General features: G+C 41.3%; 2 protein-coding genes across 2 annotated transcripts in view; both read left to right on the forward strand.

Annotated features, from left to right (window-relative positions):
• The window catches only part of LOC116400612 (proproteinase E-like), a 2,800-nt gene extending 696 nt beyond the window's left edge, over positions 1-2,104 (forward strand). The window contains exons 3-8 of the mRNA XM_031878529.1: positions 318-415; positions 520-648; positions 1,122-1,258; positions 1,488-1,630; positions 1,721-1,873; positions 1,972-2,104. Coding sequence (XP_031734389.1) covers positions 318-415; positions 520-648; positions 1,122-1,258; positions 1,488-1,630; positions 1,721-1,873; positions 1,972-1,989 — 678 coding nt within the window. The 3' untranslated portion in view covers positions 1,990-2,104. The remainder of the gene's footprint in view (positions 1-317; positions 416-519; positions 649-1,121; positions 1,259-1,487; positions 1,631-1,720; positions 1,874-1,971) is intronic.
• A 4,950-nt stretch (positions 2,105-7,054) lies between these two features.
• LOC116400617 (sodium-dependent phosphate transport protein 2B-like) lies at positions 7,055-14,447 on the forward strand. The gene is made up of 13 exons (XM_031878536.1): positions 7,055-7,116; positions 7,641-7,692; positions 7,774-7,905; positions 7,992-8,120; positions 8,313-8,456; positions 9,155-9,266; positions 9,354-9,549; positions 9,637-9,732; positions 10,010-10,121; positions 11,570-11,737; positions 11,975-12,091; positions 12,180-12,304; positions 13,572-14,447. Exons 2-13 carry the CDS (start codon positions 7,647-7,649, stop codon positions 14,100-14,102), a joined length of 1,908 nt encoding a protein of 635 aa, XP_031734396.1. The 5' UTR covers positions 7,055-7,116; positions 7,641-7,646; the 3' UTR covers positions 14,103-14,447.
• Positions 14,448-24,593: the final 10,146 nt, after the last annotated feature.

Below are 24,593 nucleotides of genomic sequence, written 5' to 3' on the forward strand. Positions count from 1 at the left end.
GACGGAGAGAAAATGTTGCTAACAGGCTAAACTATTAGAGAGATGGATGGCTTCCAGGGTGTTAAGCCACGCACCCTCTCCGGCGACAACTAGTCCCCCGCGAGTAACACGACGCAAATGACGCGATTAACCCGTTTGGTGTGAACACACCTTTAGAGACTGTACATATTGACAGAAACTTGCTCACTTATGTGTTCTGAGAATGATTCTTCCTCCACCTATGCTCCGCCCACAGACTTCATCATGTCCACTCACAGAAAAGAGGTCTATTCTCTGATTTAGAATTACATTTGAATGATTAATATGTTTTTTCTCAGATCTCCCTGCAGGTGAAGCACGGCAGCCGTTTCCATCACACTTGCGGAGGGACTCTGATTGGACCTCGCTGGGTGCTGACGGCTGGACACTGCATCGGGTGATGCCATAGCTGCTGTGTGATGCGTGCAGAACAACGTGGACATGCAGTGTGAAGCGTCTGATATGAGGGAGATGTAATCTGACATGAGGTGTCTTATACAGGCCAGGAGACGTGTACCGTGTGGTGTTGGGAGAGCATGACATGAGCCAGCAGGAGGGCACTGAACAGATCAGAGACATTCTGCGCATCATCGTACACCCGATGTGGGACATTGATTTTGTGGCTGATGGGTGAGTTTATGTTATAACAATTTTAGACAGCAGATCAACAAATTCCCTTGTTTTTGAATCACTAGTGGAATGATTTAAAGTGACATAACGTGAAAAACTCACTTTGTCAGTGTGCACGTACATTTGGGTATCTGGAGTCCCTACTTAACCCACAAACTGTGAAATAAGACAACAAAATCAAGAACTACCTTTGTGTTTCAGACAGAAGGTGAACACAGTGTGAAGAAAATAACATGTTCTAGTAGAAATGTAAAATACTAAGCATTATGTGTCCCCTTTAATAAGCATAAATAACACTGATTGTTAATGTACACCTTTAAGCAAACAACCTACCTTTTAAAGTAAACGCAAAAAAGGAATCCAACAAATTCATGTGATTAATAAAGCCAATAAATACAGTATGAATGAATTGTCTTAGCTGGTTCGCCTCCTCAATCAGTGAAAAGCTAACTATAACCATGATTTTCTCACAGCAATGATCTTGCCCTGCTGAAACTGGATAAGAGCCCCGTCATGAATGACAGCGTTGGCGTAGCTTGTCTTCCAGAGGCTGGAGAGATCCCCGTCCATGGAGCACCGTGTTACATCTCTGGCTGGGGGAACCTTTACAGTAAAGTCACTGCGTCGTCACATTATTCTCTGTATATTAAATGCTAGGTTGTTTTTATTTTCACAGTCTGGGATAAGACAGTCTGACACTGCATCAAACACTGCAGTGCTCCATAATACAGTAGTGATGCCCCTAGTGGACACCAGGAGAATAACGTGTATTATCTCTATAATACAGCAGTGAGTCAACTCTGCCTTGATGCATTTCCTTGGTCCTCCTTGTGTCTCAGCCCACGGCCCCATGCCCGATAAGCTGCAGCAGGCCTTGCTGCCGGTGGTGGAGCATGCCGTGTGCAGTCGCAGCGACTGGTGGGGCATCCACGTCAAGAGCACCATGATCTGTGCCGGAGGAGACGCCATATCCGGATGCAACGTGCGTGAGGCCACCGCTCTCCTGTCAGAAGTGAACTTCCCGCTGTGATCGAGGTCGAATGTTTTACTTCTGCCGTGTTTCTTGTCTCAGGGAGACTCCGGCGGTCCTCTCAACTGTTTGGGTCGGGACGGTCGCTGGTACGTCCAGGGCGTCACCAGCTTCGTGTCCTCTCGAGTCTGCAATGAAGTGAAGAAACCCACCGTCTTCACCCGCACCTCCGCCTTCACCGACTGGCTCAGTGATGTGAGTTATTGATCTACAACCAACAGCTCATGTGAGCCTCAAATGTCACCAAGAAATTTAAAAGATTTCATAATCAATAAGTCATGTTTTGTCTTCAGGTCATGCTGCGATACTGAGGGACAACTGGACTCCAATGGATCAACAATGAATCCCGATATTTTCTCTGTTCATTGTTTCATAACAGGGTCTGAAAAGATACAATTTAGGACAATAAACCTTTGTCTTTTATCAGCAGGTCTCTGCTTGTACATTATTGCACCTGCATTTCAATCGATGTCACAGAATTATTCATGATTATTATTTTATTTCATTTATTTTCAACCACTTCATATTTCAAGCTCCCCCATGCGTGTGTGTGTGTGTGTGTGTGTGTGTGTGTGGATGACTTATGAATCAGGGTTTCACATCAATCATCTCCAAGGTCGGCCAAAGCTCAACGTACCGTCCGATGGTTCACCTCCGTGCTGGACCTCAGCGAGCTGCTGCATCCGGTACCGGCAGCGTTCTGAGACTCTTCTGACACAAAGACGTCATGTTTAACAGACGTCACATGATAGAATATGATAATACAGGAAACAAGCTCTCAGCTTTGTTTTAAATACATCAAGTTTAAAAAGGTTTGTATTGAGAGTGATCGATGCAGGAAACGCAGTAGTAATACCTCTGTGTAGGAGTACTCTGGTACAGTGAGAGTACTAAAGTACTCACATCAAAGTACCAACAGTGATGGACCCTTTTAGAATGATATATATTCTATTACTGTGTTATAACTATTGATGCAGTAATGCATTTCTATCCCTTTGATGTAATGTTTAAATGAAGCATTCAAACACTGATGAGTGGCTCTAAACTGTGTCATGAGACCATGCAGTCTCATCTCCATCTGCTGGAGGACGAGTGGAGCTGCTGAGTCCTGACGGCTTCTGCAAAATTACATTTTATCAGTTACTCTCCCAGCGTTACCTTGAGTTCTTGAGAACACTTTGTTTTTCTCTCACTCCTCAGTGGACGGAGATCTGATCCAGTGTGACCTGCAGACTCAGATCTAAGCAACAATAAAACGTATCGCTGCATGTTTTTGTGTAAAAAAACAACAACATATTATTTCTGAAGACCCAGAAAATCACAGGTCAGCTGCTCACAGGTCAGCTGCTCACAGGTCAGCTGCTCACAGGTCAGCTGCTCACAGGTCAGCTGCTCACAGGTCTTTGACATCAAAGCTGAAGACTTTTATATTTATGAAATCATTTCTTTCACTGTCTTGTTCTGTTTCAGCTTGTTTGTGTTTTCTCATCTCTTGGCCCTTAATGTTTTAACTCTATTTACATGAGCTTTAATAATGTGTTACTGTTGATGTTTTATATGAATAAACTTGACTTATAGATAAAACAGAACATCAACCAGAAGAAAGGCGGTGAAGCAAACTTAACAGTAAAGATGCAAGTGCAACATAATCTTTTATATCAGTCTCACATCATTCCAGTCATTTCATAAACAGGTTACACATTCCTGTATTTCATTTAGTGTGTTATTGTGTCATAAAGCACAATAACCAGTTGTTGTTTGCTAGATAGATTAAAATACAGATTAGAGGATGATTGTTCATTAAAGTGAGATGTTAACTGTCAGAGTGCTGCTGCTTGTGCTGCTGTTCTAATGTGTTCAAACGTTGGTGAAATGTTTGAGTCGTTCGGTTGTAAATGATTATTTCCTCCGTGTCTCAGGAGGTCAGCAGGAGTCTTTCTCTGCTCTCCATCCGGGTTTATTCTGAACAATCTGCATTCAATCTGCTTTAGATATGTTTATTTTATCATGATGCACTGGAGCCGACGGTCTGTTAATAGAAATATTATGTTTCAGAAAACACCAGCATTAAAAATAACTTATTCCTGCTAATATGAACCACATGTTTGTGTGTCAGGTTATTATTTCAACATGTCCAATGTCTCCCTGAACACACGGGCTGTGTGTCGGTAAAGCTGCAGGTTTGTTGCATTCTCTCAAAGAGTCTCTTTAGAATCCAAGGACCAGACCTGGAGACGGACCCGTGTTCTCTCTGGCTGTAACCTGGATCACTGGACGAGTTAACAGCTGAAAGTCTTTATGGTTTTATGGACCTCAGCTCAGCCCACTCGTAGTACTACAGGCAGCCTGACCCTGTGTGGACTGTGCCAGCATGGCAGGCGGGTGGCATCAACCGGTGACCTCGCGGGCCAATCATTGACTCCGGTACCATAACAACAAGGAAAACAACAACTTAAGGAGCACACGAGGACAAGACAGGGAAGCAGCTCTCAGGGGACATTAGAGAGATGTGTCTCGATGTGTTTTCTTCAAAGAAAAAAGAAAACAAAAGAGATAACTGCCGTCATTGAAAGCTTTAGTTAATACACGATGACAGGATGGTGTTTTGATGGTGGTGTGGGTGGAGGGACAGTGACAGCAGCGTTCCAAATGTCAAAGGTAAACCTGAGCTGATCTTTAGTCGTATATGTGGGTCTTCTGATGTCACATGAGGAGAAACACCAAATGGCTTTAGTCAATAAATAACCCGGTGAATCGTAACGCGGAGCCTCTTCGAGATGCTTTCTTTAGACTCGTGTCAGGTTCCCGTGTGCACCGAGAGGAGGTCAAGGTCACAGCCGGCGCTGGAACCAATCAGACGCCGATCACTCACAATATCACCGCTCATAACTGCACAGAAGCTCGATTATCATTATTAATCGGTATTTAATCCATAATGTCTTATCTGCAAAATAATTAGCAGACTGTAATATCGACTCAGTTACGCAATAAGAATGAAGAAATAATTACATTTACATGGTGATTTATTGCTCTCAACAAAGAACATGATTGTTATTATTAATGTTGATGAATGAGGTCGGATTCAGAATAGAAAGATTTGATGAAATGAATAACAGTTAATACTTTATCGCGTATTGTTTATGGTATTTATACACAGTGTGCTGCTCGTCTACGAGTGAAGTAGAATTATTTGGAACATTTTTACCGTATTGTATTTTCTGCGGTCAGAATGTGCAAAAAAAAAAGTTAAATAATCATAAAAATAAAACAAATCCAAGTGAATTCATTTACATTCAAATCACGGTTCAGATTTTGCACATTTTTCATGAGGACGTTATCAGAATCAGAGGTTTATTATTTTATGTGTGCACAATTAATATGACTTAATTAGTATTAAGGTGATTGGTGCATAAAAATAAACATATAATGAAGACATGATTAATGATCAAAGTATAAACATGTATATACATTTATTCATCAATACATGAACCAAACTACGACTACTTTTGTGAATGTTTGATATTACTGACTCAATCATGAAATGTAATTTGTTGGATTTGTTTATCATTTATGTTTGCAGTGATTGTTTGTTTGGCTGAACACTGTGTGTCTGATGGAGCCGGAGCTCTTATTGGCTGTGTCATAACATAATACAATAACCAGCATAATGATGCTGGTTATGAGCTGGTGTTCAGATATCAGGTTATCTCTAAAAAAGTCATTTTACTCTAATTGTTTTAAGATAACCGGTTTGTTGTTTTCTTTACAGCTTGAGAAGAAGAAGAAGAAGAAGAAGAAGAAGAAGAAGAAGAAGAAGAAGAAGAAGAAGAAGAAGAAGAAGAAGAAGAAGAAGTGTGTGAGTGCAGTCGTTCTTTGTGAAACATCCACATTTAGAAGAACATCTTAAAGCAAACATGAATCTTTAAGTTGAACTGAGTGAACTCTTGTTTAGTGCAGCTTTAATCACAGTGTTTTATTGAGGCTTTGGGAGGAACTGAAACAGAGATTAATCATTGACTTGTATTCATACTGTTGACTTCAGATTTATTATGTTGTTACAGTCGTATCTCTCACTATAAACTCAGACTAATGAGCACTAGATGTGTGTGTGCACGTGCTGCAAACGTGTGCCTGTGTGAACACCTGTACTATTGTGTTTATGTAGCAGTTATGGTTGTGAATACCAACATATCTGCTGAAATGAAATGCTGTTGCTCCGGTGTGACATATGAGTCAATGTATATATATATATATATATATATATATATATATATTATAATGTGTAGAATTAACATTCAACATTTAACGACAGCGTGCATGACAACTTCACAAACACAAAGAGTCGATATGATGCACAACCTAAAAAAATTATGAATAATAATGTGATAATGTCTATTTGTGAGCCCTCGTTACAGTTTATGGTCTTTGTATGGTCATGAGTTATGAGTATTTAAGCCAAAGACTTATTAATTATTGTTCAATATATTTATATATATATATATATTCATTCAATAATTATATATATATATAATTATTGAATGAATACTACTACTGCTACTGCTGCTAATAATAATACTAATAATATATATATATATAAATATATATACATTATTATTATTATTATTATTATTATAACATACTGCACAAAATCTTTCAAAATAAGGGAAAATAGCCATAGGATCAACATTATTTAACAATGGAGGAGATTAAACAAATAAAAATAAATTCTTCATTTATTCATCAGGATTATTCCAGAGATTCAGAATCGGGGTCCAGATGGCAGCGAAACGGTTTCACCACATAGAACCACAGATAACAGACTTCAGCAATAGTTCAAAACATTTCTTTAAAAATTACATGAAGAGACGAAAATACAGCAAAGTGAACATAGATGACACATAAATGTCTGCAGCTTAGTGTTGCACTCACAGCCACCAGGGGGCAGCTTCCTTCGTTTCATTCCGGTGTCGGTCCACTCCCGAGCCTTAGGTTGGACCTGCTGCTGAGACTAAAACCTGACAGGTGTCAACAGGTGTTTATGCGAATATACTTTATTTTATTTATGTAGCTGATACTCCACTGAAGGCAACATATTATTATTGTAAAACATAATAATACAAAAAGAAACTGCTGTGGGTCAGATTTCCTGCCTTTTAATCATAATACTGTGTATCATAATTAAGAAAACCATTACATTGCCTTTATCACAGAGATAAATGCAGCCTCTTGCACTCTGCACATGTGCACGACCTTTGAACCGCGAGCAGCCTCTGTGTGTGTGTGTGTCTGTGTGTGTGTGTGTGCGCGCGCGCGTGTGTGTGTGTGTGTGCTCGTGCTCGGCGTCGCGCCGCGCTATAAAAGCAGCGTTCCGTCCGGAGGAGAGCAACAGGTAACCCAGGTGAAGCCTCCCGCTCTCCGCTCACGGCGCTCCACTGCAGGTGCGTAAATCTCGTCCACCATCACCGCTGTGTTAGCGGGGCCGCATGAGGACTCACGGTTACCGGGGACGGAGGAGGAGGTAGCGCGGGAGAATGTGTGCCAGAGATGATGTGTAACTTCTGTAGATTTGTATTGAAGTTATCTGGTAAAGTCTTGTCGGTTCTCTGTGTGTGTGTGTATGTGTGTATGTGTGTGTGTGTGTGTGTGCTTTTTTAAGTGTTATTTCTTATTTTTATAACAGTGATTTTTGAGATTCAGTCCCACTGGATCAACCATAAAGGTGGACAAGTTGAGGCTTTTGTTTTTTTATAACTTCATTACGTCATAATCACCGTGATACAGATTGTTTATAGATTAAAATCACTGCATTGAAAGAGTCATTTTATTCTGAAAAGCTGGCTTGGACAAATTTCCACTTTATCATCTTCTGCTCCATTAATTTAATAAACCTGCTTGTAAAAATATAATGACATGTCTGTAATGTAACCATATAACTTATTAACTGTGACCTTGCCTTCCTCAGACCGTCATGGCTCCAAGACCACAGGTGGGGACCGATTCCTCCCCGACTCTCGGTGCGTCCCTTTTCTCTCGGACACTTTTAAAGGTGCTCAAACTGTGCTGCTGTTTTCTAACACCCCTCCCTCCCTCCCTAGACGACGACACTCGGGTTAAAGATGTCGCCATCCTGCCGGCTTACTCCACCGTGGACCTGGTGAACGAGGATCCAGATGCAGAAGACCCCTGGAATCTCCCGGAGCTCAAAGACACTGGGGTCAAGTGGTCAGGTGAGGCAGCTCGCCGGCCTCCGCACCGCATGAACCCCTTTACAAAAACCTGACTCTGAGTCAGTACTTTGTACGTTTTCTTACAGACCTGGATACAAAAGGGAAGATTATGCGGGTGCTGACTGGTATTCTGAAGGCCGCAATGCTGCTCGGACTTCTCTACCTGTTTATCTGCTCGCTGGATGTTCTCAGCTCAGCCTTCCAGCTAGTCGGAGGTTAATTCACAGAATAACATTCAATATCTTGGATCTTTATCACCACCCATCACTGCACATTTACTTTATCTCCTTAATAATGCCAGGGCCAACAAAGCGCTGCTTATGTAATGCGCATGCAGCGCTGTGTTTTTTGACCTGAGGTTTTGTGTGGGTGTGTGTGTGTGTGTGTGTGTGTGTGTGTGTGTACAGGCAAAGTTGCTGGTGACATCTTCCAGGACAATGTGATATTGTCCAACCCTGTGGCCGGGCTGGTGATCGGGGTGTTAGTCACAGTGCTGGTGCAGAGCTCCAGCACCTCCTCCTCTATTGTGGTCAGCATGGTGTCCTCTGGATGTAAGTCGGACACACACACACACACACACTTACATTTCTGTCAACATGTCCACGCAGATACAAGCATGCATGGGTGGATTACTGAACGTGCTAACCGGGGGACAGGCCCAGGGGCCCTAAGTGTCAGGGGCCCCACCTGTTCTTCACCTACAAAATGTCTCTCAAAGACTCAAAATGACCACAAGAAACATAAAATGACATCAACGAGACACAAAGCAACTACAAAGAGACACAAAATAGATATAAAGAGACACATAAGAACTACAACAAGACACATAAAGAGTACAAACTGACACATAACAACTACAAAGAGATGCAAGACTATTACAAAAGGGAGAAAAACAACCACAGACAAAAAATAACTACAAAAAGACCAAACCAATTACAAAGTGACTCAAAACAACCACAAAGAGTCACAATACCTCAGAGAGATGCAGATAAACATGTGCAAAGACACAGAACAACTACAAAGAGACACAAATCAACTACAAAGAGACATAGAGATGCAAAACCACAGAGATGCGGCTAAACAACTACAAAGAAACACACAACAACAAAGAGCAACTAAACAACTATAACATGAGTGTGTCCTGCTCCTATGTAGAAGACGTGGTGGGGTCTTTGTCTCATTATGCTCCCATGCCTGCGAGGACCTATAGTATACAGCACATTAACATAACGGCGTTACTTTTCTTCAGTGCTGGATGTCCAGTCTGCAGTGCCGATCATCATGGGCGCCAACATCGGAACATCGGTCACCAACACGATTGTGGCGATGATGCAGGCAGGAGACCGAAATGAGTTCCGCAGGTAAATCCGAGCATGTGATAGTAAAGATGGGACGAAGATAAACCCGAACAACTCCGCTAATGAAGAGCGTGTTCCCTTCTCTCCCAGAGCCTTCGCCGGCGCTACGGTGCACGACTTCTTCAACTGGCTGTCAGTGATGGTTCTTCTGCCCCTGGAAGTCGCCACGGGCGTTCTGTACAAACTCACCCACCTCATTATCGAATCCTTCAACATCCAGACCGGAGAGGACGCCCCCGACCTGCTCAACGTCATCACGGACCCTCTCACCGACTCCATCGTCCAGGTACAGTCAGTGGCACCGAAATCATCAGGAAACATGAAACATTAACATAAAGAACTTTAAAAAAGACGTGTTTATGTGTTTTCTTAGCTGGATAAATCTGTCATCACTGGCATTGCCACCGGTGATCCAGCAGCCAGAAACAAGAGTCTGATCAAAGTCTGGTGCAAGAAAGAGGTCAACACGGTGAGAAATCAACATGCCTAAATTGTTAGTTTGCCACACACTGAACACAACACGGCAGCAGTAAACACAGATGATGAAGCGATGCTTACCTCTTCCTGTTAATCATTGATATCGTCCTTCTAGCATTGTGACCACAGTGATTGCGTCATTAGATCATGCATTGAAGGTGTGTTATTTTATCAAAGGTGGAATGTTGTGCGGTAATTTAAAGATTACCACGGACTTCTTCATTATTGCTGCTCCTGCATTTAAAGCAGTTTGTTTTTTTTGCCTGCAGACTTTCTGGAATGCAACAGTGGACAACTGCACTGCTGGTGCCATGTGTTGGGAAGAAGGAAACCTGACCTGGACCCAGATGAACTCGTCTTGGACCGATTACCAAGAGAAATGTAAGCGTGCCTCTATCAGTCGGGAGGAAAAGAGAGAAAGAGAGGAAAATAAGAACATTTACAAAGCAGTTAGGATTATCTGATCCACTGCAGCTCAGTGACATATGAGACACAACAACCTCCTTCATCCGGACCTTCTGATGTTCAGACAATGACTACCTTTGAGTTGTAACAGTGACTCAGCTAAAACCCTCCCTTGACCCGTCTACCTGCTCAATACGTCTATTCATGCTGCCTCGCTGAAGCACTTGAGTGGCCACGTGACCCTTAAATGGTCAAAGTATTCTGCCCCCCCGAAGCCCAGCTCCGTCAAGCTGTCAGAGCCACGTTACCATGGAGCCCACACTGTCACTAACTAACTTATAGTGAAAAAACAAAAAGTGATTTCAGAGAGGACGCAGACAGAAAGGGCTCCAATGTGTGTTTAAGGATATATTCAGGGAGTCAAACTGATTCAGCAGCAAAAAACAAGTTAAAAGAGACAAAGATAGAAACTAAAGTGTAACAATGAACCAGCACATCAGCTGCTGATCAAGCCAGAAGAAAATGACATGAAGGAACAACACTGTTCCTCTTTATTCACTGTTACAATCATTCAAATACATTCAATATACCTTCAGTTGCTAGCGTAGCATAGAGGTGCTAACGCTAGTTAAAGATGTGCTAACGTACTCTGCTAATGTTAGCTCCACAGGTTTTTAGGTAGAAACGTAACGTTTAGATCTCCTTACACCTTCCCTGGGTAACGAGTTTCACTTTTCAACCGTATCCTCATACAGCTGCTTGTATATATTACGAAAAGTTGCTCCTCATTTGTCGTGCTTTTTCAGCAACACGTGTACATTTTTGCTCGTTACATGCATACAGTGTTTTCAAAATAAACTTCCGTGTTCACAGGAGACAACTCAGTTAGGTTTAGGAGAAGGTTTTCTTTTGGGTTTAAAGAACTACGTAAGCGGTCTCCTCGGTGGGAGTTTCAAAGCTGGATGATGCTACCCTATGATTGGCCAGTCTGCGTTTAACTGTCTATTTGCTCATAGACACTTGTATAAAATGACAGTTTGAACATTGTCCAGAAGAGGTTAGAAGCCAAAAATGGCTTATGTAGATATACCGCCGCCATTAGATATTAATAGTCTTACGTGAAAAAGGGATAAAATATTAAGGATAAAAAGATAAAGAAACAAAAAATGCTTTCAAGTTTCAAGACTAAGCAGTAATACGAAGACAAAATAATTAAAATAAATGCCTTTGAGTTTGGTTTTATAAATAGTATAACCACTCATTGAGATCAGAAACGGGTCTTTTTTACAACCAAAGCTCCATTTATCAAAGAACGGCTCGCTCTTAAGTGAGTCATGCATGTGAGGCTATATTTAGCCGTCACATAAGTCAAGCCTTGAGTGGACGCTTTAATGCCGGTTCGTCTCTTTGACCGTCCATTTCAGGCAAACACATCTTCGTCAACGTTGACTTACCGGACCTGGCCGTGGGCCTCATTCTCCTGGCTCTGTCCCTGCTCACCCTCTGCACCTGCCTCATCCTCATCGTCAAGCTGCTCAACTCCATGCTGAAGGGACAGGTGGCTGTCATCATCAAGAAGGTGCTCAACACAGGTAAGAAAAATGAATCATAATCGGCGTGCTCTCTCCAGCCTGTGTGGTAGTCAGCACACCTGCCCTCCTATGGTGATGCTTGATGAGGACACAGGTACGGCCTCCCTGCTGCTTCTGGCTTGCTGACAGGTCCAGCGGTCCTTCTGTGTGACGGACAAAGCTCAGGCACAAACACTGTGGTGATGAAACACTTCACCAGGTTTATTGCTCACCTCCGGTGTTTCTGTTTGACCACAGACTTCCCCTTCCCCTTCGCTTGGGCTACTGGCTACATTGCAATGTTGGTGGGAGCGGGGATGACCTTCATCGTTCAGAGCAGCTCCGTCTTCACCTCAGCTATAACTCCTCTTGTTGGTAAGTCATCGATTACATAACATGTTATTAAAATGTCTTTTTTTAAATATACACCATGATTTATATCTCGTCGATCTCCTTTCACCAGGTATTGGTGTCATTAGCCTCGAGAGAGCTTATCCTCTGACGCTGGGCTCAAACATTGGTACGACAACCACGGCTATACTAGCTGCTATGGCTAGCCCTGGAGAAACACTATCAAACTCCCTGCAGGTGAGACGCAACACAAAGTTTCCCTTGTGTGCCCGTTTTTAGCCATGCTAGCAGCGTGGGTCTATGGATGGCAATATTGCTCTTAGGTCCAAACTGAAATATCTCCCCAACTGTCAGATGGATTGCGATTAAGGCACTTAAAAACATTCATGCTCTCCAGAGGATGAATCCTACAGATTTTGGTGATCCCCTGACTTTTCCTCAAGCGTCAATATTTTGGGTTTTTAGTGAAAATATCTCAACTACTATTTGATGGATTGCCATGAACTTACGTACAGATATTCATGGTTCCCAGATGATGAATTCTAATAGCTTTGATCCCCTTGTAGGGTACGTTGGTCCAAATATTCACAATAACAGCTACATGCGAGACAGGAGAATAATCAAAAACCTGTTGCTTTTAAATATTTGGAAATAAGTTAATTGAAAATATAACTTGTTATACTCGCTGCAAAGTTACACAATAGACTGTTGTATCATAAGCCCCATCATTATCATCAAACTAATGGCATTCCCATCAGCCTCAGCTGTGCTTGTTACTGCTAATTAACAAATGTTAGCATGCTAACACACTAAACCACTAGAGTGAACATGGTTAACATTCGACTATGTGCTAAACATCAACATGCTTGCATTGTCATTGTCACCATGTTAGCATGCTAATGTTAGCTTTTAACCAGCCCAGTCGCCAGGAATAAATGTTGCCGTTGTACGTATCTGCAAACGACAGATACGTTGAATATGGACATTGTTGCAGTCGCTCAGACGTAGTGATGTAGGTCAATGAGCGACCGTTACTGAAAATTATTTTGTCTAATAACGAGTGTATAATAACAAGACCGGTAATGGCGGGAGGGTGGCTCCAACAAAAACATGACTTTCACTTAGGAGACCGCCATTCGTGTCCAATGTGAAACCAAACGTCGACTTAATGCTTGTTACGTAATGTTATGCAAGAAAGTCAACCAAGGACTATTTAATTATCTATTTATGCCAGTCATGTTGTTAGGTTATTAATTATACTCAAACATGATGGTTTTTGAAACCATAACCAATTAGTGTTGTTGCCTAAACTTAACAAATCGTTTCACAACGTTAACCAAGTGGCATTGTGATGTTCTGAAAGCGTGAGACGAGGCTGATATGAAACGTATCCCGCTCAATGCCAGCATCATTTTCTGCCAATTGCATTGCTTTTAACTCAAATAATTTTATGTTCATTAATATTTGACAGCCTTATTTAAATGTCATATGTGTTTTCTTCTAGATTGCACTTTGCCATTTCTTCTTCAACATCATGGGTATCTTGCTGTGGTATCCGATCCCCTTCACACGGCTGCCCATTAGGTTGGCCAGAGGGCTGGGGAACCATACGGCTGAATACCGCTGGTTTGCCGGCCTCTACCTCTTCCTGTGTTTCTTGGTTTTACCTCTGAGTGTATTCGGCCTGTCGCTGGCCGGCTGGCAAGTCCTGGTCGGCGTCTGCGTGCCCATCATTGCGTTGGTGATCTTTGTGATCATCACCAACGTGATGCAGTCTCGCTATCCCCGCTTCCTGCCCCAGTGCCTCCGCAGCTGGGACTTTTTGCCCCGGCCCCTGCACTCTATGGAGCCCTGGGACGCCATGGTGACCTCCGTCTTTGGCTTCTGCGGCAAACACTGCTGCTGCTGCTGCAAGTGCTGCAAAAAAGATGAGGATGAGAAGGCGAGGAAGAACAGCAGGAAGAGTCTGGAGATGTACGATAATCCTGCCATGACGAGAGATGAGCACACAGCTGTTAAAGCAATACAACTTTAATATTGTGGAGTTAAATTTGTATCTGCAGGTGAAACTCAATGCAATAATGTATTTTTAACATTGATGATTCATGCTGCAGAATATGAAGTGTTGAATCTGCTGTTTCTGGGCATGTGATGTTTATTAGATGATGTTTTAAATTTAAACTCTGCTATGATTTAACTATGGGTGGTTCAGAAAGTTATGACTTATTTTTATATTTTTTATGGTATGTGCGAGAGGCCGTCGGTTATATTTACATTTTAAATTTCCAATGTTTAATGTAGCGTTGAAAATATTTGTTATCCTTCAGTATTTAAGACTCTATATAATATTTGTAAAATAAAGAAATTACTATTTTTAAAATGCAGTATTGTCACTTTCATATAGATAACACAAAGTCAAAGTTATTTATAGTTACTAATATGTAATTTTAATCATTTAATTTGCTATTCAGCTCAGATATTTCCGGTTTTGTGCGTGTTTCACATGATACACCGCAAGATTCATGTTCCCTGAAACTGCTGAAAAAAATGACTTCCTGTAGCAAATGAGATTATCGCTGTCATATCTGATTTGCCTTTGAACAGCGAGTTCGTGACTTCAGACCGAAACATGAGGCAAAGTCTATCTACTGCGTAATTAGAGCAATATTTCCATTTGGAAAGCAATTTAAAAATATATATATATATACGTATATGTCAAAAATGTCTGAATAAAAAAAGAGGAATTTTTTTTTTTCCAGAGGAAAGGAATGAGTTCACTACAATACATTTCTGTAAAGATGCAACTTATTTCTAACAGTATTGAACTGTTCTTTCAAAATACAGGAATATACCGTAGATTTGGATGCTTTTTGGGCAAAAATATAATAAACAAGTACTTTACGTCAGGGATCTTCAACGTTTTTCAGGCCAAGGACCCCCAAACTGATAGAGAGATGGAGCAGGGACCCTCTACTATATGTATTGTATAAAATTGTGTTTTATATTAAAGTGGGCCTAGTGCCATGTATAGACATACCTCTTTATTGTGCATTCAATACTAAGCTATTCAAATAATACACAGGTTCATATATTCATGTTTTTATTCTAAACATGTGCAAGGTACAGTGAGTAGGGAGGCCGTGCCACTGCCATTTATAAACACACCTCGTCAACAGATATCAATGTCAATATCAAAATTGTCACGACCCCCCTGCAGTACCTCTGCGGACCCCCTTGGGGTCACCGACCCCCTGTTGAAGACCTCTGCTTTACGTAATTTTATTGAAAATGTGTCACAGTATTGTGGAAAATACTGTGCAGAATTATTAAAAGTTGCACCAGTTTACGACAGTAACCTTTTGTCATCTGTCCAATTAAAATGTGTGTTCGCGTCCCACACTGCTGCACCTGGACACTGTCCTTCCTGTCTTTGTGAGGTCCAGGAGCTCCAGGGGACACTCAGATAAGAGGGAGACTTTAGCCACATCGTTTATCGGTTTATTTATGACTCTATTATCATTTATGAGAGCAGTGGACAATGCTGACACCAATATTTGATTTCAAGACAATGTTGAAACACTTTCCGCTCTATGACATGTTATTAACAGACTTGTATTAACGTAGTCTTGATTTGTTTGTTTATTCTATTGTACCTTTTCATATTCCTATATAAATTAAATTAGGTCTTATACTATTACACTGTGTTCATTGTTATGCACTAATCACCACATTTCTCGAATGTGCAAACGTATTTGGCAACAAACCGTTTCTGTTTCTCTGAAAGTTTTTTTCTGAGCCAAATGAGTGATTTATTAAATAATTCACAGTAATAACACGGAATTCAACACATTTTACCGTTACATATTCACCCATCTGCCGGATTGAGTTTTTTTTGTCCCATTGTAATCAAACGTGTGACAGTTTAGTGCATTGTGCTGCTCTGTGACCCACTGACAGCTGACCAATGAGCAGAGTCAGGAGCTCATGTGTTCACGTGGAAACCAGATTGATCTCCAGTTCTCTGAATTTCTACATCAACCACACACGTTTCTGATAGTTGCACAACAAAAGCTACTAGCGATAAATCTAGCGACTTTTTCTGTTGTTGGAGACTTTTCTGGTGTTTTGACTCTGACGTGAAAGCACGTACCGTTCGGCACGCGGGAGCTGTCGCGAGCCCCTCCGCCGCCTCAAAGCACTCAAAGGTGGTTGGTGTCACAGTAGCCCCTCGCGCAGCAGTCCCAGCTGCAGAAAGAGGAGACCCGCACTCTCCGTGTCCAGACTGCAAATGAATCGCGCATGCGCAAAGCCACCGCTGTTCCCGCCTCTCTCCTACAGCGCTCATTACCATTATGCAAATTAGGCGATGGCGTCATTTAGCGACTTCTAGCGACTTTTAGGACAGCCAATAGCTACTTTCCTTACTGAGGAGTTGTCAACACTGGTTGCCAGCTGCTGGCTCAGAGGTCGCCACATTGAGAGCCATGTGGAGGCAATAAAATTGCTCTGAATTTTGTGTTGAATCCCAAAGAAAACTTCAGTCATGGTAAATAAAACGTGAAACCAAAACTATGTGCTAAAAAAATGCTAAAACAAACCCGTATTCTCTTGTTGTCATGCTTCACTTTTGCCGTTATTTTTTCCTGTTTAATTCTGGAGAACTCACCTTCTTATTTCAGACGTGTGTGATTCAAGGGCGTAGGTTTGCATAGGGTCCATAGGGACTAGTCACGACCAAAGTTTGGGAAAGACACAATTGTCCCCACCAATATTTTGTTGATTTCAATTACCTGTTAGAAAAAATAATTTTGCACAATATATTTGCAAACTCATTCGTATTATTATTAGTGCTGGGCAAGGTAACGCGTTATTATCGCGTTAACGCATTAATTAATTAACGCCGACAATTATTTTATAGCGCATTTTTTAAATTTTGAAAGTCCGTTGCTCATTGGCAGCGGTGGAGGAATGGAGACTACTGGACATCGCTGCGGTAAAGTCAGCAGACACTCAGATCTCCGTGGTCAACTCAGCAGACACTTACATGTTAGTGCACCTATATGCTGAAATTCACGGTAAACACATTCAAATGGCACAGATCGGGAGCGAGCGAAGGACTTTGAAAGTTAGCGGAAAGATTAACGTGAAACAACATCCGGTTTCTTCAGACGAACATCCGGTTTTCAGAATAAGATGCCAACAAAGTATGAATTATATTCACATTAAGTATAAAACATGCTACCTGCATCTCGTGAGTTAAAGGGAAAATACACCTAAATTGTGCGTAAAGTGTCTTTATTCTTTGATCGCTCCCAGTGAGCACTAACCCGGATTTCAACGTTGATTTCTGGTTGAAATGGGGTCTGAACATCTTAGACGTATTTTCACCGTCTTTTCAACCGGCTAAATTACGGTTACAATATCAACGTGTCACAAAACACCAATTTCTTTTAAAATATTGATGGTTTGTTAAGTTGTAGGTTGAAATAGACGCGATTTTGGTTACTTTAAACGTATTTCTCCAAAATCATATTACGCTGGCCGGTGATAAGTGGTCTACACGAAGACGTTATTTCAACGCATTCAATGTCTCATACAAAACTTCGTAAATATGGAACTATAGACTGTGTGCTGTCAACAAGAAGCTCCCAGGACATGGTAATGAGAGCAGAGCACATTCTGTCTGTATGTTCACGTAAAATACAACTCTGTGTTTACTGCTGGAACACGCATGCGCACGGACTCTGTGCATTTTTCTAAGTTAGAGACGGCTGGAAACACAGCACGATTTGAGCTAGCTAGCTCTACTGAGTGATGAGCGAAGTGAACGTGCTGACGGAATAAACGAGGCTTCACGCTAACGACGTACTCTGTAAGTACTTGAACTACTTTATTCCAATATTGCAAACCAAAATATCATTACCATACCACTAATATCATGTTATGCTCAGTCACCATGCGGACGAGGCTGCTGGCTTGTAGTGTTAGCATGTTAGCTTTAGCTGTTTACGAACATGTTTACGAACATTACAAACTTGTTTTATTTACAGATGTCCAGCTTGAAAATATGGCAGATGTCCTGAAACCGGCTCCTGTGTGGCTTTGAAAACAACTTTTAAAGCAGGAAAAGGAGATTATGGTTTTATATAAAGAACATTGTTTATATTTATATTGTGCTTAATAAATACAAATGAACTGTTGCCTGTGTCACTTGGTCTTTTGACGTTGAAAACACGTTGAAAATTGAAAGTTTTTAAGCCGACTATTTGAAGACGTTGATTCAACGTTCACGTTTAGACCAGATTTCAATGTGATTTCCAATACTGGCTTTCAACTGATAAATGTGGATGTGGTTTCTTAGTAAGCCTCGGAAATGATGATATATTACTATTAGCACAATGTAGAGGACGAAAAATTATAGTATTGCAAATCACGTTGAAATCTGGTCTAAGCGTGAACGTTTAATCAACGTCTACAAATAGTCGGCGAAAAAACTTTCACTTTTCAACCAATTCTAAACATCTTTTCAATGGAAAAATGCTCACTGGGCTGGGTCACCATAATTACCTCGTAGTTACAGCATTATATTGATGAACAGTAGAGCTGCATTCACATGCAAGAAGACAGACATGTAGATGAAACGTGCTGAAACATTTTATTCCTGTTGCACAGCAGTGGAACGTTTCACATAAAGTCAGCACACTGAGCACAGATAGTGCAAGAAATATGATCGCTACTGTGTAAAGGGAATACTGCTGTTAAAAAGCACCTGATGTGTTTAAAGTGTTTGCAAACCAAGTGTTATTGCCCTTTTGTTCATACAGCAGTACTTTTACAATAAAAGTGCCTGTTCAACATAATATCAACTAAGTTTTTTTTTTTATATGGCGGGGGGCTGGCAGTGTCCCTACCAATGCTGAGACCAAACCTGTGCCCTTGGTGTGATTGTCTGCCTCGCCCTGATTGTTGTCACCTGTTCCTGATCAGACCTGCTGTCACCTGTCCCTCGTTATCTCTGTTCCTTTCATTGTGTATTTAGTCTTTGGGCTTCTTTTGTCTTCACTGTTTTCACTCCAGCATTAGTTTCATGAGTGTTTTTAACCTTATTTCTGTACCTAGGATTTGACTCTGTCTGGTGTTTATTTTTGGAAACCTTTACCTGATACTTTGGACTTTGAAGTGAATCTTGTTTTCGTCAAGTTACTTTTACTTTTTGTGTGTGCAAAAACAGCTCTAACTTTTCATCTTTTCATCAGAATGATGACTTTGCACTGCAGCTTGTTTCTCATATTTGTAGAAGCTCTGTCGCTCTGCACCTCAGCAGTTATGTGTTTTTAAAACTATGGCTTCACTTAACAGTGTTCATGAACAATTTAGTAGTAAGGAAACACTCAGCCAGTTATTAACAGTGCTGCCCAATGATACTGATGGACAATAAACCAGATTTATGACCAGCTGTTAAAGGGAACTTTCACCACCTTTTTATGGTTCAATCAGTGTTTATCTTAAATGTAGTAAATTGAAGCAGTAAATTCCTCAGTGCAGCTATATTGATCCTGAGAGCCGAGTCATCCCGCTCGCTGAGGCACTTTATTTACACAATGGAGCCGATGGTTTAGGAAGTTTCTGTTTTTGAGCCATCTATAGCGCGGCACCTTGTGGATACCCGGAGGCAGAGACGAGAAATTTAAGCTAAAATATTATGTAGTTGTTCCTCGCCACAAATTTTGCAGCTGCAAACTTAGATATTTGGGTCAATCTAGTAATCACTGAGGAATTAAATACAGTCAACTACAAATACCACAAAAATCAACGCTAGCTCTCTCTAAGGACCCCCTGGTGGTCACTAGAGAGAATGCAGCTTTAAGACATGGTATGATATGGACTCAAGTTGAGTGGAGCTCTGCTGGAATTACACAACGTCACCAAACCTCATGAACCAATAAGAATGATTATGACTTATCTCATTAAAAACAGGTCAGAGATGTCAATAAACAAGTCAAACAAGTCCAAACATTACTGGATGTGTTACATTTAAATTCATGTGAATGTCTCCAAGGTGATAACATAAACAGCCACATCGCCACCCGTGTGTTCGGAGGCTGTCTTTATCTGATCACTAAGGTGTAGCACTGATGGTTTTACAGCAGAAGGCCGGCTGGTGTGTCATACCGGCTGCCGTCGGGTGAAGGTCCACAGCAGCCAACCGTCAAGTGAGGACACACGGCGGCTGAGGTGGACACAGTCACATCTGAGTGCAGAGTAAAGTCTGTGTAAAACCAGCAGGCTTTATTTGCAGCATACGCTGGTGTTTTTAAGCTTTTTTCATTTTGACACCTCGCAGCTGGCAGAGCACGTCTTTTAATTAAACACGACTGCATTTCATTTAGTCCCATCATCTCCGCTGTGCTGAATTATTATCCCACTGCTCTTCTTGGCAGCAATGATACCATTGACCAATGATACTGCACGTGGAATTAATCTTTTTAGCGCAACAATGCTCACTTCCTGTTTAATTTAAAAGTTGTGGGTTCAGTTTTGATTTTGCATCATGAACGATATGAAACACCGAAGCAGAGCTTTGAAGTGAGCGGAGGCTGGTGCAGCGCCATCATGACACAAAACATACTGAATACTGAATCATAAAACAACCGCTGCACACGTACCAGCCGGGCAGTGGAATGTACCGGGTCCAGCAAATAACAACCTCCCAGAACACACTCGCCTCCCTCCCACACACTGCCGCACACACTGCAAGTAACTTTCATTCTTATTCAGAGCGGACAAACTGGCTCTTCAGTGTGTGAGTTCCTGTGACGGAGCTCACTGTTAGCAGTGTGGCGGGTGGTGAAACATGTCCCCCCCCCACACACACACACACACACACACACACACTCTGCAGTGCATCAGGTCATTCAGTACTCGTGCTAGCTGGTGACATTTATAGGCCTTATTTTGTGTTCTGACCTTGGGTCCGTCGGGGTTCTGGGTGTGGATCACTTTTAAAATGTTCATACTGTACAATAAAAAGACCTGATAACATTCCTGACTTATTCCACATAGTTCATAGTTCATGTTGTTCAGATGCAACATTGACACATATTTTAGATTCATGAAAGCACCTGTTGGTGTGTGTGTGTGTGGGGGGGGGGGGGGGGGGGGTATGGTGTGTGTGCGTGTGTGTGTCTGTCTGTCTGTGTGTGTGTGTGTGTGTGTGTGTGTGCTATGGTTAAATTGGTTATGTGTTGTTCCTTCTTCTGTGATCTTATAATCACAGGTTTTGATATCTTTTGCAGCATATTGATGCATTACTGCAGACTGCATGTTTCATGTTAAATATTCTTATCACAGAAAATGTCCACACTGTAAAAGTATTTTATTGTTGTTGATTTATTGTCTTTTTTTTGTTTGGTTCTAGTTTCTTTGTTTTTCCTTATTTTTTTTGACTTGTCATTTATTTTATTAATGTAGTTTTATTGTTGTTGATTTATTGTTTCTTGAAGTTTACTTTTGTTCCCTTTTAGATTTATTGTCATTAGTAGATTTCTTTCCTTGTTTTTCTTTAGTTTTTTGGCCCTTTTTCTGCTTTGGCTTTAAATTAAATTCTGCCTTGTTAGTAACTAACAGAGACTCTGAAAAAACACATCAATTACCAAACGTAAGGTACATTTCATCACTATTACTGTTAACAAAAAGCCTTATGGAGGTGTGTGTGTGTGTGTGTGTGTATGTAGCTGAGGTATAAATCCACACACTACTACCACCTGAAGTGCTTACAGGCAGCCATGTGTGTTGTTTCTGTTTCAGTCATTGTGAACAGCGCAGGAATGTCAACGAGTCGCTGGAGTCGATTGTAAGAGCAGCTGTTTGAGAAGAAGTGAAATCAAATTAGATTAAATTGATGCTCGCAGTATCATCAAACTCTGTGATTAACAAAATGTACAGTTCAGTGAGTGAAGTTAGACTTGTTGGAAATGATCTGACTGTGACATGTTGTCCACATGCCACGGTCACGTGATGCCAGCTGGATGGAGATGGAAAGACTTCTGCAAATCAAATATTGCAGTTTTTCTTTGTCTTCACAAGAATGTTTCCGGGTCAAAGTTTTTGTCCCTTCATGTTGATCAAATAGGGTTCAGTGAGACTTTAATTCATCCGGAAGAGAATGAACGGTGTGAAATGGAGAGGTTGGGTCAGCGTGTAATAACGCCGGTCAAAGTGTCTGTTAACCATGAACTGAAGTCGAGTACTGAACTACTCGAGGTCACATTATTCAACGTGTTATCAACTCATTAAACCATCAAATGGAAATAAGGACTCTCCACCACATCATTTAAATCCGCTTCATTTCTGCCAACAGTTTTATTGTTGTACGCAACTTCAAAATCAAAGGAAAGAATGTGGAATTGTTATTTTTAAGTTATGACACATGTGATATTGGATTCTTCATGAAGAGCTTGGAGGTGATCCAGGTCTGGATTACACAGTTAAAGATCCATAAACACAGTCTCACACTGTGACTTGACTCCTAATGGAATGTTTTTGATAGTCAGTCAATTTACTTAATTTAGCAAAGAAATGATAAGAATGATGTCAAAGAGTAACGAGTGTGAGAGCAGATATCAGGTTTCAGACTAGACATCACAACCACGGCTAACTTTAACACAGCTGATCTAATTAGCGATGGCTGTTAAGGAAGTTAAAACTGATGTTTCGGTAAGTTGATGCCAAAATTCCAAAGATATGACGTTAGAGTACCGCAGGAACCAAAGGTACCGTGGAGGTTCGGCACTAATGATGATGCAGTAAACTCACTTTCAAAGCGTCCAGGATGCTACATCCAACAAATCCATGTAGAAATCAGCAGGAAGAAAGCTAATTAATGTTAGCTGTTAGCTGTTAGCAGTCGGTGGGCAGTGCAGTCCTGCTGAGCCAACACGTTGCGGAGGTTGCATCGAGTATCATTATGATACGTTCAACATTAACATTATATTCACATTAAGTATAAAACACGCTGCATCTCGTGAGTTAAAGGGAAAATACACCTAAATTGTGGGTAAAGTGTCTTTATTCTTTGATCGCTGGATAACCATCATCACCTCTGAGTTACAGCATCATAGTGATGAACAGTAGAGCTGCATTCACATGCTCTGACTGTCATGAAGACACATTTAGCTGAAACGTGCTGAAACATTTTATTCCTGTTGCACAGCAGTGGAACGTTTCACATACAGTCACACACTGAGCACAGATAGTGAAGAGATAGAACTGCTACTGTGTGAAGGGAATACTGCTGTTAAAAAGAACCTTATATGTTTAAAGTGTTTGCAAACCAAATGTTATTGCCCTTTTGTTCATATAGCAGTACTTTTGCAATAAAAGTGCACAATACACTACTTTTGAATTCATTATTGAACTTTGCCATAACAATGAGATTAATCGCAAAAAATTCATGCAATTAATCGCGATTAAATATTTTAATCGTTGCCCAGCACTAGTTAAAATGTATTCTTGTTAATCTTTTCAATTTAGTGTTTGTCGAGAAACTTGAGGAGATTTTTTCAACATAAAATAGATATTAGAGAGGGAATTATGACGTTTAACTTCCTTAGCAGACGCAACCTCCGGTTCTGAAAAGTGAAGCCGATGCTTCATGTGTTAAAGCTGCATTCTCTCCAGTGTCCATCAGGGGGCGACTCCTCTGGTTGTATAGAAGTCTATGAGAAAATGACTCTACTTCTCTCTTGATTTATTACCTCAGTAAACATTGTAAACATGAGTTTATGGTCTCAATCTCTAGTTTCAAGTCTTCTTCAATACAGCATGATGTTCATTGACAGGTCTCTACCAGAGCGGCATAAATATGGTCACTTGTACGTAAAAGATACTAAATGCACACCCCGTTCATACAGCGCAGCACAGTGTCTTGCCCAAGGACACATCGACATGGACTAGAGGAACTGGGGATCGAACCGTCGATCATCTGATTGAAGGATGATCCTGCTCTACCACTGAGCCACAGTGGCCCCTTTTTACTGGTTGCAAAAAGTCAAGATGGCGACGGCCAAAATGTCGAACTTGAGGTTTCAAACTGTCAACCTTTAAACCAATGGGTGACATCTCTACGACTATGTCCACTTCTTATATTCACTCTATGGTCCTAACACTGAGTCACACTAAGTGCTTTGTTTTTTACTCGTATCAGATTGGCTATTGAGAATCTTGGAATTTCACTCGGTAAATATGAAGCAACCGCTATCAGCCTGTTAGCTTAGCTTAGCGCAAAGACCGGAAACGGAAAGGTAACAAAAATCCCGCCACCAGCACCTCTAATACTGGGCGATTGCTGCTAAGTGGATAGCAGGGCCGTCTTTCAATCAGAGGGTCGGCGGGTTCAATTCCCGGCTCCGGCTCTGCCAGTCGCATGTCGATGTGTCCTTGAGCAAGACACTGCTTCTTATCTTCATCTAATCTTTTTATCTCAATCTTCCGTGTCCGGAAAATGTGTTCCCTCACTTTGGATCAA

The sequence above is a fragment of the Anarrhichthys ocellatus genome, unplaced genomic scaffold, assembly GCF_004355925.1.
Source record: "Anarrhichthys ocellatus isolate YVR2014 unplaced genomic scaffold, GSC_Weel_1.0 scaffold185, whole genome shotgun sequence".
In the NCBI taxonomy this organism is placed as follows: domain Eukaryota; kingdom Metazoa; phylum Chordata; class Actinopteri; order Perciformes; family Anarhichadidae; genus Anarrhichthys; species Anarrhichthys ocellatus.